Source organism: Pongo pygmaeus, chromosome X (genome assembly GCF_028885625.2).
Source record: "Pongo pygmaeus isolate AG05252 chromosome X, NHGRI_mPonPyg2-v2.0_pri, whole genome shotgun sequence".
Taxonomy (NCBI): domain Eukaryota; kingdom Metazoa; phylum Chordata; class Mammalia; order Primates; family Hominidae; genus Pongo; species Pongo pygmaeus.
The window spans coordinates 115,530,731-115,549,987 of record NC_072396.2 but is presented as its reverse complement, the minus strand read 5'-3'; the positions used below and the strand labels follow the sequence as shown (position 1 = coordinate 115,549,987).

The window sequence follows — 19,257 nt, the reverse complement described above, 5'->3', positions numbered from 1 at the left end:
TCAGAACAGTGATTGCACCAATGGCTTGAAATTTAGAGGCATTTTGTATGCAAAGTTGTCTGGAGACTAGAGGAAAGTATATTCAACATATTATTTGAAAATATAAATAACGTTATTTAAATATGCACTTTCCTCTGTTTCCAGACTTCTTTTGTCCTCTTGTACGTGCTTGGAGAGGCCATTTGATGAATAAAGTAGGGTCCTGACCCTTAAATCACAGAAGGCAACTAACTCTAATATAAGTGGCTTTGGGTAGTGTGATCAAGAGCTAACGAAAGGACTGCATGAGCACAAAGAGGGGGTGGGAAAGACATCCTACTGGGAGAGAGTGGGAGATGGGGAAAGCTTTTCACAGAGGTGACATTTAAGTGGCTGGTGAAGAGAACAGGCATGCCAGCTTTAAAAAAAAATCAGCAAGAAACAAAACCACACCATCATAAAAGTGCAGGGCACGTTTGGGAAATAGAAAACCCAAACTAGAAGCCAGGTTTCTCAAAACTCCTCCCTGACTTCCTTTGGACTATAAGCTCCTTGGACCAGAGACCAACTTTTTGTTTTCTCTAACACAATAGTATCGCCAGCACAGCTGTATTTGTTACAAACATTTTGTTCTGTAGGGCTCCAAGGGAATAAGCAAATGAATTTCAGGTGCAAATTATTTGTATTGCTAAGCAATATGTGTGTTTCTGTATTTCTACATATCAATCAACAAAAACAGAATGTTGAGATAATTCCTTTTCCTGAACATTGTTCTACCCATACAAGAAAATACATTTTGAATACGAAATAAATTGATGGAGATACAGCATTCAGAAGTTCATAATTAGGCCTAGTTCTATGAATTCTCTCCATCTCCTGCATCTCACGCCATTCGTTCAGAGTCTCACAGCAGCTACAAGTGAAATCTCTTCAGGATTCTTTCCTCGGGCCTTATCCCCGCTTCCTCTGAGATAAAGGTCTGGAACAATCTTCTCAGATATTTTTTTCCACCAACCAAGCAACTCCACTGAAGTGTCTGTTACATGAATAATACTAAAGCCCAGTGGTTCAGTGTGCTGGGACTCAAAATGGCCTCCATATTTTAAAAGGTCCTTTTGTACTGCCTGAAAAATACCCATGGAGTTCACTAACTTGGCAATGTCTGTACCATTTCTCTTGCTTTGGGGTAACTAAAGAAAAAAATAGAATGATTGCAGTTTATAGAATTTTGGAACTAGAAGGAACCTTAAAGATCTTCCTCAATTTTAAGATCTAGAAGCAAGGACCCTGAAAAGGGAAGTTAAATGGAAAATGTAGGCCTAGAATCTAGTTTCCAGACTCTTAGTCCTGTGCTTTTTATATTACAGTGTTGTTTCATCATATGCAAGTTTAACTTAATGGAATTCATCAATAGTCATAACATAGTAATAGAGCGAACAACTATAAAAACTTCTCTTACATTTGTACACATCATTACATCCTGAATATCACTACATACATATATACACACGTATATATGTATATATCATATATATTAATATATATACAGCATATTGCTGTGTATGGCTGCATATTCAGAAATCACATAAACAATACTTAATTGTCAATATAAAGGATTTTCAAAGGTACTTAAAAAAAATAACAGCTTATTGAGATATAATTCACACAGTATAGAATTCACTCCTTTTAAAGGGTATAGTTTGGTGGGTTTTAAGGTAATTTAGTATACCACTATCTACTTTTAGAACATATTCATCACCCTCAGAATAAACCCCTTACCCATTAGCAGTCGCAGCCCCTTCCCCTTTCATCCAACCACTGGCAACCAACCACTAATCAATTCTGTTTCTATGGGCTAGCATATTTGAAACATTTCATATGCATTTCCCTCTGAAAACTGCTTTAGCTGCATCCTATAAGTTTTGGTATGTTGTGATTTCATTTTCCTTTATCTCAAGGTATTTTCTAATTTTTCCTGTGATTTCTTTTTTGGTTAGTCGTCTGTGCGTTGTTTAATTTCAACATATATATGAATTTCCTGAATATCTTTCCATTATTGTTTCTAATTTAATTCCACTGTGGCCAAAGAATATAATTTGTATCATTTAAATCCTTCTAAATTTATTGAGAATTGTTTTATGGCCTAGCATATGATCTATCCTGGAGAATGTTCCATGGGAGCTTGAAAAGAATATGTATTCTGCTCTCATTGGCTAGAATATTCCGTAGATGTGTATTTGTTTATATTATTCAAGTCCTCTATTTTCTTGTTGGTCTTCTGTCTAGTTGTTCTATCCATTATTGAAAGTGGGATATTTAAGTCTTCACCTAATATAGTTGAATTGTTTGTTTCTCCTTTCAATTCCTTCAGTTTTTGCTTCATGTATTTTGGTACTCTGTTAAGATACATAAATATTTATATTTGTATTTTCTGGATATATTGACTCTTTTTATCATTACAAAATGTTCTTTGTCTCTAGTAATAATTTTTGTCTTAAAGTCTATTTTTTTTTCTGACATCAGTATAGCAATTTTAGCTCTCTTTAGTTACTGATTGCATGGCAAATCTTTTTCCATCATTTTACTTTCAACATATTTGTGGGTTTGAATCTAAATTGTTTCTCTTTTAGACAGCATTGAGTTGGATCATGTTTTTAAAAAATCTATTTTGCCAGTCTCTGCCTTTAATTGGATTACTTTATCTACTTATGTTTAATGTAATTACTGGTAAAGCAAGAATTACATCTAACATTTTGCAATTTTCTATATATGTTATATCATTTTTTGTTCATTACTTGATGCTTGCCTTTTATGTGTTAAATATATTTCTTAGTGCACTATTTTAATTCCCTTGTATTTTTACTAATTTCATTTTGAGTACTTTTTAAGTGGTTGCCCTGAGGATTACAATTTACATTTTAATACACTCTACTTAAGATTAATACAAACGATTTAAATTATATATAAAAATTTTGCCATAGCATAGCTCTGTTTCTTTCCCACTCCTTTTTTCTCTTACTGACATAAAAATTACATCTTTTTACATAGTAAGTCCATCAACACATTCTTTTTTTTTTTCTTTTTATTATTATTATTATTATTATTATTATTATACTTTAGGCTCTATGGTACATGTGCGCAACGTGCAGGTAAGTTACATATGTATACATGTGCCATGCTGGTGCGCTGCACCCACCAACTCGTCATCTAGCATTAGGTATATCTCCCAATGCTATCCCTCCCCCCTCCCCCCACCCCACAACAGTCCCCGAAGTGTGATGTTCCCCTTCCTGTGTCCATGTGTTCTCATTGTTCAATTCCCACCTATGAGTGAGAATATGCAGTGTTTGGTTTTTTGTTTTTGTGATAGTTTACTGAGAATGATGATTTCCAATTTCATCCATGTCCCTACAAAGGACGTGAACTCATCATTTTTTATGGCTGCATAGTATTCCATGGTGTATATGTGCCACATTTTCTTAATCCATTCTATCATTGTTGGACATTTGGGTTGGTTCCAAGTCTTTGCTATTGTGAATAATGCCGCAATAAACATACGTGTGCATGTTTCTTTATAGCAGCATGATTTATAGTCCTTTGAGTATATACCCAGTAATGGGATGGCTGGGTCTCATCTGACAAAGGGCTAATATCCAGAATCTACAATGAACTCCAACAAATTTACAAGAAAAAAACAAACAACCCCATCAAAAAGTGGGCGAAGGACATGAACAGACACTTCTCAAAAGAAGACATTTATGCAGCCAAAAAGCACATGAAAAAATGCTCACCATCACTGGCCATCAGAGAAATGCAAATCAAAACCACAGTGAGATACCATCTCACACCAGTTAGAATGGCAATCATTAAAAAGTCAGGAAACAACAGGTGCTGGAGAGGATGTGGAGAAATAGGAACACTTTTACACTGTTGGTGGGACTGTAAACTAGTTCAACCCTTGTGGAAGTCAGTGTGGCGATTCCTCAGGGATCTAGAACTAGAAATTCCAACACATTCTTATAATTACTAGTTCATGTAGTTGTCTTTTGAAATAAGCCAGACACAGAAAGAAAAATATTGTGTAATCTCACATATATGAGGGATCTAAAAAAAAAAAAGGTCAAATATACAGAGATGGAGAATAAAACAGAGGTTACAAGAAGCTGGGGATATAAAGGGAAGAAATGAGGAGATGTAGGTTACAGGATACAAAGTAACAGATATGTAGTATGAACATCTAGAGATCTAATGTAAAATATGAGGACTATAGGTAATAAAATTGTATTAGGGAGTAAGTAGATTTTAGCTGCTCTTGTCAGCAAAAAAGTAATTATTTGTGTCACTATAGTAACTACTTTACTATCTATATGTATCCCATAACATTATGTTGCAAACTTCAAATATACACAGTAAAATTTATTTTTAAAAAAAGAAGAAAAGAGTTACAAAAATAAATTTGTACAGTCTTTTGTGTTTACTTATGCATTTACTATTTTTTTAATTATGTGGATTTGAATTACTTTGTAGTGTCCTTTAATTTCTCTGTGGATGATTCTCTTTAGTATTCTTTTGCAGGACAGGTCTGCTAGCAATGGATTCTGTGTGTCTATCTGGGAATGTTTTAATTTCTCCTTTATTTGTGATGATAATTTTGAATGAATAGGATAGTTTTGTTTGCTTACCTTAAATGCCTTGATCCAGTAAGACTCCCAGCCTTCGCCGAGGGGCTCTGTTCCTGTGTTGGGACATGATTTCAATGCTCTGCCAGGCAGTTTACAACTCCATCTTAGCATTCTCTTGCTGCTTGCACAGGGCCTCAGGATCAGTCAATGGGGAAAGATTAGGGCCATCTCGCTTCTTTTCTAAGAATATACCCAGTCCTGAACTTGTGCCTGGCCTTCTAGATTCCCAGGAATATGGCTGAGCTTTTCAAAGATCCTTATAGGCACATGATTCTATGACTTTTTCCTTTCAAGGTTTTCAGCAGCTTGATTTGCCCCAACTTTTGCCCTCTTCCTCATATGGCTGCGATTTTTAAACAATTACAACTGATCAATGCCCCCTGAAAAGGCTGTTCACAGAGAGTGTGCTCTGAGTCAGGTTAAAAAAAGAAGAACCTGGCAAATGGGAGTTTCCAGGGAGCTACCCCACAGGTCAAAGAGTGACAATTCTCTGGGAATGAGTTCTTTGGGGAGCTCCAAACCCCCAACTGTGTCCTCCAGTAACTACTAGATTGCTGTTTTTCACTGGTACAATAGTGACTGTTGGTTTTCAAGGCTACCATGGAGCTGGGGAGAGGGAAAATCGAAATAAGGCAAGTTGAAACACCAAAAATCTTAGTATTTTTACAAGATTCATCAGTTTTTCTTCAACACTGTTTGGATTGTTGCAAGCTTTTGGTTGATTTTTAGAGTCCTGAAAAAGTTAATTTTGACAGTTTTGCCAGTGTTACTGCATTTGTTGAGGAACAGATTTTCAGAGGGGCTTATGCCACCTTTCTGGAAGTCCAGAGCTCAAAAATACTTTTGACTATGTTCACTTTACTCCAGTACTTCAGAATTAATCCCTTCAGAGATGCAACTCCATTGTATGCCACTTTGCCTCAATTCCATTTTACATGTATTTGTTGCATTTCTAGTATTTCCTTGGCATTGTACATCCTACCTGTGTATCAGTTTTCTAAGAAACTTTTGTTTGGTAGTTTAGAACAGGGATGCCAGATCCTGCCTGTGTCTTGGTTATATTTGCATGGATGACCCACCCCATCTAAAATATGGTTTTTTTTTAATATTTAAAGGGTTGTAAAAGAGCAAACCCCAAACAAGCAATGAAGAATGTATGACAGAGACCATATGTGACCAGCAAAGAAAACTTAAAATATTTACTATCTAATCTTTTACAGAAAATTTTGCTAATCCCTGACTTACAGTGAAGGGATGGTAGGTTGAAAGGAACTGAGTCTATTTGCTGTAGTTGCCTTTGTTGTGTTTCTTAATCATTCAATATCCCTTTAGGACCCCCAAATTATAGTCTCAGAGCTGGAAGAAACCTTACAGATTCTTCACTGATAAAGAAACCAATACTCAAAGATTTGTTCAATGTCATAGCATTAATTAGCCAGGGTTAAACCTTGGGTTTCTGAATGTGCTTTACTCCTCTTTCCATTCTAAGGTGACTACAAGTTTTCCTGTCACTTCTTTCTCAGCAAAAAGCATTTTCAATGTTAGATAAATTCTCAATGTTAAATAAATAAGTCCTTCTCCTCCCCACTCTTGTCCCTCTTCCTCATTTCCACTTTTTTCTCTACCTCAAGGAGAAGCTATGTTCTCCAATTTTCTTGAACAATCCTCTACTGAAATTCTTGTCCTTATGATACAAAAGCAGTGGCAAGGCGGTGGGGGTGGGGGTGCTCTTAAGTAGCCACAGAATTGATTCTATACTTTCCAGTTCTCTTTGGTATCTTACTGATAACATGTATGAAAAAATTAGCCAGGTGTTGTGGTGGGTGCCTGTAATCCCAGCTACTCAGGAGGCTGAGGTAGGAGAATCACTTGAGCCCAAGAGGCGGAGGTTGCAGTGAGTGCAGATCACACCACTGCACTCCAGCCTGGGTGACAGAGAGGGACTCTGTCCAAAAATAAAAAAGTTTCTTAACCTAAACCTCATATCATATGCAAAAATTAAAAATGGATTATAAGCAAAGAATTCTTAGACTTGACAACAAAAGTAAAATCCATAAAATAAAAACTGATAAATTGGGTAAATTGGACCTCAAAAATTAAAAATGTTTGCTCTGCCAAAGACCATGCAAAAGCAGTGAAGGTGTGTAAAAAGACAAGATATAGACTGGGAGAAAATATTTGCAACCCAATATCTAATTAAAGGCTTATTTAGAGAATATAAAATAACTGTTAAAACTTACCAGTAAGACAAAAATCTAATTCAGAAATGAATAAAATTATGAAGAAACATTTAATTGAGGAAGAAATACAGATGAAAACTAAGCACGTGAAAAGATGTTAAACATCATTAGCCATCATGGTAATGCAAATTATAATCACAATGAGATGTCACTACAAATCCACAAGAATGGCTAAAATGAAAAATAATGAAAACATCAAATACAGGAGAGAATGTGGAGAAACCAAACTACTAATACTTTGCTGGCAGGAGGTGAGACTGTAAATGGTATAGCCACACTGGAAAGCAATATGGCATTCCTTACAAAACAGAAAATGGAATTACCATATGACTCAGCAATTTTACTCCTGGGTGTCTGTCCCAGAGAAATGAAAATGTATGATCACACAAAAACTTGTACAGTACAGGAATGTTTATGGCAGTTTTATTTGCAATAGCCCAAAACTTGAATCATTCAACGTGTGCTTCAACAGGTGAATGGCTAAACAAACTGTGGTGCATCTACACCGTAGAATACTACTCAGCAATATAAAGAAGCAAACTATTGATACATATAATGGCTTACACGAGTCTCCAGGGAATTCTGCTGAATGAAAATGGCCAATCCCAAATGGTTATATACTGTATGGTTTCATTCATATAACATTCTTGAAATTCCAAAATTACAGAGACAGGAAACAGATTATTTGTTGCCAGGGCTCAGGGAAGAGGGGAGGGTTGGATGGAGCTCTAATGGGGTAGCACAAGGGAGCCTTGTGTTGAAGGTATCCTGACTGTGTTCTGATAGTCTGATAGTTCTGTATCTTGACTGTGGCAATGGTCACACGAATATACACACATGATAAAATTGCATAGGAGTATACACACACACACATACACACCCCACACACAAATGATCACATGTTAAACTGCAAGATGGTACCATTAGGGAAAATTGAATGAAGGATACATTGGTAAAAGGGTACCTCCCTGTACATTTTTTCAACTTTCTGTGAATCTATAATTATTACGTTGTAAAATTAAAGAAAGTATTAATAAAAAAACTAAAACAGACATTCCAGAGCTCAAGATATCAAGAAAAGGAAAATTAACTTTCTCTCTTCTCTTCTTATAGGACCTGTACCTGCCTCTGTCCTTGGATGACTCGGACTCGCTTGGCGATTCCATGTAAAGGAGGGGAGAGTACTCAGAGTCCAGAGTACAAATCCAAGCCTATCGTTGTAGTAGGGTACTTCTGCTCAAGTGTCCAACAGGGCTATTGGTGCTTTCAAGTTTTTATTTTGTTGTTGTTGTTATTTTGAAAAACACATTGTAATATGTTGGGTTTATTTTCCTGTGATTTCTCCTCTGGGCCACTGATCCACAGTTACCAATTAATGAGAGATAGATTGATAACCATCCTTTGGGGCAACCTTCCAGGGATGCAAAATGTGCTAGTCCATGATCTTTCAATGGAAAGCTTAGGTGCCTGCGTTATTTTTGCCCTGTCTAATTTTGCCCATACAGTCTTCCTTCTGTAGAGGGCTGTTTACATATACAGCACTTAAAATGTTTGTGTGGGAAAAAAAACTCATTGGCAGATCCAAGAATGACAAACACAAGTGCCCCTTTTCTCTGGATCTCAAGAATGGTGGAGGACCCTGGAAGGACAGCAAGGCAGCTCCTCAGCCTCACTCTTCACTCCTGATTGAGGCCCGGGTTTCTTGTCCAGCACCAATTCTGGCTGTCAATGGGGAGAAATACCAACAACTTATAATTGTGACACCAGATGCTTAGGATCCTGGTGCTGGGTTAGCTAAGAGAATAGACAGAATTGGAAAATACTGCAGACATTTCAGAAGAGTTTATAAAGCACAGTGAATTCCTGGTCAATCTCTCCACTGAGGCAATTTGGAATCAATAAGCAATTGATAAGAGTTTGGAGTAAGGGACTTCATATACCTGATTCCTCTAGAAGGCTGTCTAACATACCACATGATTACATGAACTGTATGGTATCCATCTATCTCTGTTCTATTGAATGCCTTGTTAACAGCCAACACTGAAAACACTGTGAGAATTTGTTTTCAGGTCTGACACCTTTCAGTCTCTTTTTATAGCAAGAAATCAATATCCTTTTTATAAAAACTCATGTCTGTATTTCAGGAGCAAACTCTTTGGGCTCCTTTTTTATAAACTGGTGATTTTTCTTTTGTCTAAAAAACACATGAAGAAAATTTACCAAAAAAAAAAAAGCAGAAGAATAATGTAGTTTAGAAATTATGCTGTCACTGCCAAACAGTAACCTCCAGGAGAAAACAAGATGAATAGCAGAGGCCAATTCAATAGAATCAGTTTTTTGATAGCTTTTTAACAGTTATGCTTGCGTTAATAATTTCAATGTGGACCAGACATTCTAATTATATTTTAAATGAAATGTTACAGCATATTTTAAGCAACTCTTTTTATCTATAATCCTAATATTTCATACTGAAGACACAAATCTTTCACTTGTCTTTAACATTAGAAAGGATTTCTCTTTACTAAGGACTGATCATTTGAAATAGTTTTCAGTCTTTTGAGATACAGGTTTATAACACTGCTTTTTTTTTCTGTAATCGTAGCCCATAATGGCAAAGACAACTAAATTTAAGTGAAGGTCATGCATGCCAATTCTGTGTTTGCTTTTAGCAGATATGAAGATTTCCTTATTTCGTTGTAATTGTGCAGATATTTTGAAAGCCACAGCATTCGAAGCCAAGCTGCTGTTTGGCTACTGAATGGCTTGCAGTTGTTCCTCCACTCTAAACGGAATGAGCTTGCTGTGTGTGTGTGTGGTGGTGGTGGGAGGGGGTGGTGCATGTGCGTGTGTGTGTGCATCTGCAGCTGCTTCAAAATTAGGAAATACTACAGGACACCCCTGTAATGGATTGGTGGCAACTTGGTGGCACTGCTGATGTGCACTGTGTAGGGGGGAACCCAGTGGTGGTGGGGTAGCTCAGATGCCCCTAGACAAGTTTCAGATGTCTGTAGCTACCAGAAACATTTTTGGTTCAGGAAAAGTGAGATGATGGTAGTACTAGTTCTGGTGAAATTGAAGAACCCCAAATGATGAGGATCTCTTTTTGCCCCCTCTCCTTTTTCTGTAGACCCATTCAAAACCATTAATAAGCCCATTTTACTAAGCCCCTATTTCTTTCTAGAAGCTCAGGGTTTTCTTAGTGCCTCCCAGAACATTTTGTAGTTAATTGGGAAAAAGTGATACTTGGATTAGGGGGTGTGGGCATAAAGAATGGTGGGAGGCCTGATTTTAAACTTCAGGCCAGAACCCCCAATGACTCCACCCATAGTCTCACTTTAGGTCTCATTTAGTCCAACACCTTTATTTTAAGATGAGGACGTGGAGGCTGATAAAGAGCAGGACCAGAGGAAGAATCCAGATTTCCTTATGCTTGGGCCTCACACTAGCTCTCTGACTATTTTCTTGATTGCGGTATATGTACTACTAGAAAATACTAGATGGACATATTTTCTTTAGGATAACCTTTGAACCAACAATCTTCAATAACAATAGTACATCTTCCATCTTATTTTTAATCGAGAATAAGGAAATGTTTCTTTATGGCCATTTTGGAGGGGGCAGGGGATGAGGCTTGGCATAGTCCAAAATTCAAGTCTTCAATAATTAATTGCATTTTAAATTGGCCCACTTTCAAGGCAAATTTTTTTTGTGTCTGTAACTGAGCTCCTCCACCCCTGTCATTCACTCCCAATTTTACCCAATCCAATTTTACCACTCAAGTTCCATTGTGTTAATTTCTGCACAGTCAGCAAACATTAAGTCAGCAAGCATTTGCCACCACTCCCTATACTTCTCCCTCCTTCTTATACACACACACACACACACACACACACACACAATCCATCTCTTGCTTGTTCCTACCTCCTGATTTTTCTTCCCTACAGAAATAGAAATAGGGACAAAGAAGGAGAAAATGTATATATTGGGGCTGGGCTGAACAACTAACTTCATAAGTAGTGTTAACTAGGGGTAAATTGAGAGAAAAGCTCCTTTTCTCTTCACTGTTTTGGAAAGGATAGCCATTAGCATGACTGCTTTGTGTCCTTATGGACTTTAGTATTAGCCTAGATTGAATTATAGCGTTTTCTAGCTGGAAGGAACCTTAAGATCACATCGTCTACTCCTCTACTCCAAATTTCTCATTCTTCAGGCCAGGAAACCGAGACACAGAGGTAAAGTAATTTCCCCAAGGTCACACAGCTGGCTGGGGCAGGATTGGGTTTAGAACCCACATCTCCTGGCTCTTATTCCAGGGCCTTTTCCCACTAAGCAGTATTGCCTTCTATTAGGCTCCTGAGAATTATTTCTCAGGGTCATGTTGCATCTTGAAGCCACATGCTGCTGCCCTGATCTCAGTGGGAAATCCACCCAGCAACTTAATACAGTCCCTTTTCCGTGCATTCACCTGGTTCCCATCCACATGGGTTGCAGATGTCCTTGAAGAGAGTGAGGCATTGAGAGCCAATAGGAGCAATGGGGTCCCTGGCCTTGTCCGTCTGATTCAGGAGATCACTGCTCCATCTTGAGGAGCCCTCTGAAGAGCCCCCCACCGAATGCTTGCCTTGCCCAAATGGAATGGAGGAAGACTGATTTTCCCCATCAGTTCACCTTGTGTCATCTCATAATGGTTGGTCTTTCCAGGCTGAGGGAAATGTTTCTTGTTTCCAGAGTAGAAAAAGAAAGAGTGGAACAATAGCTTTGTTCATCCTAACTTTCTGAGATGGCTTTTCAACATTTTTAAAAAACTAGTGTGGCTACCATTCACTGGCAATGATTTCTTTTAGAATATGAGAGTGAGATGAGCTAGAGAAAATAACCTGGTCTCACTGTGGTTGCCCTCATCCACAATGTCCCCAAAGCCATCCTGCTCTGATGAGGACAATTTCCAGGTATAAGCAAGGGGCTTTGTGACAAAAATGTACCCTGGCTGATGTTAAACATTGGCTCCTGTGTTTGCACCAAAATAGCAAGCTGTGTGCTCTATACACTCTTCCCATCTTCTTGTGTACACTGCTCCTGTGGCCTTCCACAGCAGAAACCAGGGCAAAAGGGTCCAAACATGTGGTTTTCCTTGCTGCAAGGCTCTTCCTGGGAACTAAGGGGGTATTTATTAGTTCAATTCTAAGAGACCTCTTTCTGGGCTTACCCCACTCCTCAGGTACTTCTCTCTCCTTCCTCCTTCTCCTCCGCAGTCACAAGTAACCAAGGAACCTGAAAGTGGATGTGTAGCTATTTGAAAAAGGCAAGGAACCCTGAGATTCTTCTTTGAATCATCTAGTCCAAGTCTTAGACCAGTGATTGGTGCTTACCTTGAACAAAATTTTGTCTGTGTTCCTAATCCCTTCAATACTCTGAGTACAATGCTCCCAATCACCCTGCACATTTGATTCTAAATGGCTTTTATTTTTTAAAAATTCATATCCCTAGGACAGGAGAACAGGATGCCTGTATCCCCAAAATGAGCTCCAGGACACTGATGGGAATGTTCCCAAAGATCACCCCACCTCAGAAACATCTGTGCCAAGAGACTTCCCCAGATAGAAACACTGGGACAGTGGTTTGAACAACTTCTTTTATGGTGGTCCAGTTTGCTATGGAAATAAAACACATTGATTTTTTAAAAAGGTGATTGGAAACTGTCTTTGGCCACATAGGGCCACTTGGATCCATTTCCAGGCCTTACTCATATATTGCCTTCACTGAATCAAGAGCTTTGGCTTTAAGTCCCAGACTGACCTCCCAAGTGAACCATAAGTGTTTTGGAGCTCATCTGGGGTGGGGCATGAGAATGTTGCCCCATCTATCCCTTCAGGAAAAGGTGCCTTCCCTCCCTTTCTCCTAAAGCCTGGTCCCCAGAAATTGTTTTCATCTCCAAAAGTCTAGTATGGTCTTTATACACCCAGCCCCCAGCCTCTTAGTTTTGCTTCCTGCCTTGTTTCCTTGTTAAGGATCTATGCAGACCTCCCACTTTGGCTTAGCTAGCGTGACATTGGCCATCATTTGACAAGACTAACTTTTTTTTTTTTTTTTGACAGAGTCTCCCTCTGTCACCTAGGCTGGAGTGCAGTGGCACAATCTTGGCTCACTGCAACCTTCACCCTTCACCTCCCAGGTCGAAGCAATTCTCCTGCCTCAGTCTCCCGAGTAGCTGGGATTACAGGCATGTGCCACCAAATCTGGCTATTTTTTTATTATTATTTTTAGTAGAGATAGGGTTTCACCATGTTGGCCAGACTGGTCTTGAACTCTTGGCCTCAAATTATCTGCCCACCTCGGCCTCCCAAAGTGCTGGGATTACAGGCATGAGCCACCATGCCCAGCTGACAAGACTAATTTTTTATCTCTTGGTTTATTGGCTTCAACATCTTCTGGAATCAGAGGTGATTTTTTCTTACCTTGGATGCCTGAGACTAGGGAAGTATAGAATTCCAATTGGGAATTAAGGCATCTTTCTGCTCCTGATCAGAAGGGCAGGTTAGTTGGGAGAGGTCAGATGGCACAACAGAAGTCACCTTGTAAGTAAGGCAAAGACTTGAAGGCATTAGCATTTCTCATTACTAGGTCAATAACCTGAGGGAATCAATGGCTTTTTGCCACTCTACCTCTTGTGTATCTCTTTGACTTTTCTTTCTCTGTCTAGTTTCCTCTGTTCTCAGTTTATACTCTATGTTATCATTCTCTCTTTCCACAGTACAAACATCCATCCTTTGTCCTGTGCAAATTCTGTCTCTCCCTCTTATTATCTTTATTTGTACTTTTTCCTTCCTCCCTGTCTAGGCATTGGGCATGTGCCTCTTCTTAGCCTGTGATTTTGCCTTGGGACTGATGATAAATTATTTCCATATTCAATCAGCCCTGGTCCTACCCCAGTCCAATCAGAAGTATGTTGGTGGGAATCAGCCTGATCCTGGCCCTTTCTTCTTCTCCATTTTCATTCGTAATCCCTCTCAGCAGATCTTTACAAGCAGTTTCCTTATAGCTCATGTATCTTTAGGTCTTTGCCTTCCAAGCACTGTACAGAATACTTTGTGGTTCCTTTTCAGTCTGCCATTTTGTGGAACAGTGAAGCGTGCTCAGAGACATAATCAGCTGAAGAGAAAAAATCCACCCATGGATTTATATCAGCTAAATACTAATAATTGATTTTGTTTGATGTGCCCATAATTTTTAAAGCTGCAATATAATATAATGAGGGACCACAGGTAATTTCTCCTGTCGTTTGTTTTGGCTGGATGGGGGTGGGGGAGTAATTGCTTAAAGTTTTACCGTTACACATTAAACTCTCTATAATAATCTTGTTTGGGGCTTGCTAACTGTTGAGTTGTTTTAACTAAACTGGTAGGCAATCAGAGTTTATTTAAATGAAAAGATTATTTAACAAATCTATACTATAAAAAGAGACATTTGCTTAATTGAAATGTATTTTTTCCTTCTATTACTAGAGTCACCTAAACATTTACTCTTGACACCAACTGTTCATGATACTGAATAGACAGTCCATATAAGAGAAATTAGTGGACCTAAAGAAGCCAGATAGTAGGTGTTAATTTATTAAACAGAGTGCAAAGCCCTTGGAAATGTCACTGCTTGGCAATACCATATGGAATGCCAAAATTTACAATGACTTTTCTTTATAAGTTATCCGAAAGGGATTTGAACAAGTAAGAGGTTATGCCAAAATGTCTCCAATGTATGGTCCTGTAATATATTGCAGCTTGAAGCCAATGATCCCTTATGACTTGTATACAACTAATGCATGTTTTGATTGAATTTTGCATTTCCCATGTGTGGTAAGTTCTTTAAAATGTTTTTGATCACCTTTTTGTGCCACTAAACTTGTACAGAAAATGCTTTTATGGCCATTTTCAAAGGGAGAAAGTTTAAAATGGAAACAGCCCACCCTTTCTGCCCTATAGCTGTAGTTAGAATTGAGTAACTGTAGCAAAACAGCTGTAATTGGTGGTTGTAGTGTTAGAGGTGTTAGCTTGCTAGTGACTAGCTTTGGAGAGTAAATGCATGGTATTGTACATCACATTTCTTAACTCGTTTTAACCTCTGAAAAGAATATATTCTTCTTTGTAGTCCTTCTTCCCACCCCTCTTGCCCTCTCCCTCTCCCTGCTCCCAGCTGTCTTACAGTTGTAAATATCTGATTGGAGGCCCAATAACTCTTGCCAAGTAAAGTCAGCAAACGACAAACAAACCAAAATGTGAGGAAAAGGCATTTCTCAACCATCTCTCAGCAGTTATTGATCATTTCTTAAGGAACAGCATTGTGATCAAAGACTCAACTTTACGTAAAAATCAGTGGTAAATTGGGGTTATATTTGGCCATTTGATTACATTTCAGCATTGAATAGTTTTCAGAATCACACGTAATCCAAAGACAGTAGGTAGTGATGTCCCTTATCCCTGCAGCTGTTTTAAGATAGAGACCTCAGAAGACTGCTTGACCGATGACCAATAATTATTTGAAAAAAAAAAGAAAAAAATGAGAGAAATACAACAGATATTTAAGAACTTTAGCCACCTATTTAGAATAGTTATAGCCAGAAAAAAAAACAAGGGCATGAGTTCAAATGCATTACTATCAATGTCCCAGGCAATACCTAACCTACTCTGAAATTGTGATTCAAAAGCAGTATTTCAAGAGGCATTCTCCTTTTTTGGTTTGCTGACCCCACTTGGACTGGTAGGTTTGGTGAGGCCCCCATAAACCAGTTGGAGCAGACCCTTTTCATCTCCTGTGCCTGTAACACCCCTCTTCCCTCACCCCCTCCGCAATTCAATGAGGGCTTTCCTGGGTCAGAGGACTTCAAGGTTGTCTAGAGAAGTTTGCCATGTGTGTAAGGTGCTGTGAACTGTGAGTGCTGAAGATTTGCAGCATTCAATACCAGGCAGCCAAAGAGCTGCTCTTGCAATCATTTTGGCTCTCAAGCTCTGTTCTTCATCGCATTCTCATTTCTGTGTACATTTGCAAGATGTGTGTAATGTCATTTTCCAAAAATAAAATTTGATTTCAATATTTCTGGCTGACATTCTTTTTTAAAAAAAACAAAAACAAAAACATAAAACATTGAACCAATAATCATATAACCTCAAAATGTCCAAGCTGGCAGGAAACTTAGACATTATTTTTTCCAACCTCTTAATTTTATAGATGGAGAAGCTGAGAGTTAATGTATGATAGAAACACCATAATTATCGGTACAGCACATTTACAAAAAATAAGATCTCAGATCTCCCTCCAGAGTTGAGCAGGAATAAAGTGACCTCATTTTATGCATAAGATGCTTTGGCCAATGGCAACCTGTGTCATCAGGTGGTGACTTCTAGTACCATGTTTTCAGAAGCCCGAGAAAGACTTCATGCCCACCAAAATACCTCTACCTGTTGCTTGCAATTTCTTTAACAGTGTGGCTATTCTTCTTCAATAGGCTGACGGTGCAGCTACTCTCTGTGAGAGGAAACACATAGATATCTTATTTACCCTCAGACATAAATGACTGATGACATAGTTTTCTCAGATCAGGTTTTAATGGGATAAAGAACACAAAGCACTGGGCTTGGGAAGAGGTTGATGGAGAGGGAAAGAGACAAGGACATAGAAAACAGGAGGCTGAGGCCAGGTGCGGTGGCTCACACCTGTAATCCCAGCACTTTGGGAGGCCAAGGCGAGCATATCACCTGAGGTCAGGAGTTCGAGACCAGCCTGGCCATCATAGTGAAACTCCGTCTCTACTAAAAATACAAAAATTAGCTGGGTGTGGTGGTGCACACCTGTAATCCCAGCTACTTGGGAGGCTGAAGCAGGAGAATCACTTGAACCCGGGAGGCGGAGGTTGCAGTGAGCCGAGGTGGTGCCACTGCACTCCAGCCTGGATGACAGAGTGAGACTCCATCTCAAAACAAATAAACAAACAAACAAACATAGGCGGCTGAGATTCTAGGAAACAGCTTGACCAACATCACAATTATGTGAGGGCGAACTCTGCAGCTCCCAGCTGACCCGTGTTCGGAGAAGCAACGATGCCAGCTTCCCCTAGGCACTCCCAAGGACCAAGATGATTATGAATTCTTCATCTAAGCAGTATTTTACCAACTGGCTCCATAACCATCACTCTGGTGGAGACAAAGAAAGTAGATGGAAATGGGACTTCTTGGTGTTTCTAATCCAAAGAAAAGTTGGATACAACAATCAGACTGGCTAGGCCTCTTGCTGACAGATTTTATTCCCCACTACCATCAGGTTTTCCTTGTCCCTGATTACTCATGACATCCTTTTCATCCACCTTGGTCTATCCTGCAGTCCCCTGCAAGTAAAATCTTTCTAAAAGAACATTTTGGTCACAAAAGGACAAATACCATAAGATTCTGCTCATATGAATTATCTAATATAGTGAAAATCATAAAAGCAGAAAGTAGAAAGGTGGTTACCAAGAACTTGGGGAGGGTAAAGGGAGAGGTAGTATTTAGTGGGTATAGAGTTTTAGTGTTGCAGGATGGAAAAGTTCTAGAGATCTGTTGCACAACAATGTCAATATACTTGACACAACTGAACCGTACACTTAAAAATGGTGAAGATGGTAAATTTAATGTTATGTTTTTTACTACAATAAAAATATTTTTCATTGTCTCATTTCTCTGACCATTAAATCAAGTCCAACTCCTCTTCATGGTTTTTATTAAGACATCTCTACAGCACTATGTTCTAGGTACCCTACCAATTGCTAGGCTTTGGACCTAGGCCTCCAGGAGTTCCAGCCTAGTGAAGACAGATCTGTAAATAAGTGAGTCCAGTGCAAAGGAGCAAGTGCTATGGGAACACCAATGATGGAATAATGATTGCTCTAGGATGATGAGGTTCAGAAAAACTTCATGGAGCTGGCAGCATTTGAAAACAGATTAAGAGCTTTCCAGGTAGGCAGTGAGCAATCTAGATAGAGGCAATAGCATGAAAGGTGTCCCAAAAAGCAAGAGTCTCTCTGAGAACTGATGATTACCTGAGATGGCAAAGTTACAGAGCCAGTACACATGGTTCTGGCAGGAAAACACAAGTGCAGTAGTCTGAGAATTACAATTTGGGTGATGTAGGTCAGTGGTTCCCAAATGCTGGTACAGCAGCCGATGGTGGTCTGTAATAAAGTTTTCACCAGGCTGTGATATAAAGAGAAAACTAAGGACAATGTAGTATGCTTTTTTCATAGAAGTAAAGGTACTTCATTTAAATAACTATCTTTAGTTTTGAGATCATAACATTTTGCTTTTGGTTATTAAAAATGTCCTTCCTTATATGAAGTTTTGGTCATGGTAGAAGATAGGTATGTATTTGTTTTTGAATGTCCTAACTAGGCAAAATTTAAAGTGACTAATCCTAGGAGGGGCCTCATATAAAGTCTATATTTCTTTCTTTTCTTTTTCTAATTCTCATAATCTGTGAGGTCAATAAGTTTAGCAAGCACTAGTTTAGACTAAAAGAAATGGGGAAATATAACTCAACTCACTAGTGGTTGAGTTATAAGGAAAAAGGTGTTTGGTATTTGAAGGAAGTTCCTCCTGAAAGCATTCAGTTCTCTCTCCATCCCCCTTTTCTCTTCCCCCAGCCTTGCCTCTTCCCTTCCTCAGCCTCTCTTTCTTTGTCCTCCCCTGGTCCACAAAGTGTGAGCAGTGCATCAGCCCCACCTAGGAACTTGTCAGAAATGCACATCCTTGGCCACACACACCCCTGCCCCACCCACATATACTGGATCAGAAACTCTGCTGGTGGGGTTCAGCGATTCCTGTGTTAACAAGCTCTACATGAGGCATCTGAGACCCTCTCTAGAGAACCCCCTGCTCTTGTGAATTCCGCTTCCTTTTCAGTGAGGACTCAGTGAGAATTTAAGCAGCATATATGATCTTTTTGGTCATTTGGGTTAGTTTGCACTTCTCCCAGGAGAAAAAAAGACGCAAGAGACCGTTTATTTCAGTAAGGTCTCCATATATTTAGTTTCTGTAGAGAAAGATAGCCTTTTCAAGCTTGAGAAGAAACTTATACCAGTAAGGACACTCTGGAAAGGGTCTTCACAGCTGTTGCAAGCTGTCCAGATAGAGACAAAAGCAGATGCTGAATTAAGGCCAGAGCAGTAGTGGAAGAGAGGAGGAATAAGAGCGAAAAGTTGTCCATATAGAATTGTCAGAAGCTGTTGTACAGATTGGATGTAGCGAGGAAATGGGAAGAAGAGAAAGCCCTGACTTGAGCAACTCGGCCTGAGCGTCCCCTGTTCCCAGACCTGGGCCTCTGCTCCGGAAAGCCCA

At 39.0% G+C, this 19,257-nt stretch overlaps 1 protein-coding gene across 10 annotated transcripts in view; it reads left to right on the top strand.

Annotated features, from left to right (window-relative positions):
- Positions 1-15,985, top strand: part of DCX (doublecortin) — a 117,557-nt gene extending 101,572 nt beyond the window's left edge. For 7 of the 10 annotated variants that reach the window (XM_063660026.1, XM_063660023.1, XM_063660025.1 and 4 more), the window contains one exon: positions 8,015-15,985. In XM_063660026.1, the coding sequence (XP_063516096.1) occupies positions 8,015-8,043 (29 nt within the window). In that variant the 3' untranslated portion in view covers positions 8,044-15,985. The remainder of the gene's footprint in view (positions 1-8,014) is intronic. The other 3 variants (XM_063660022.1, XM_063660018.1, XM_063660019.1) reach the window with 1 other exon arrangement.
- The last annotated feature ends 3,272 nt before the right edge of the window (positions 15,986-19,257 follow it).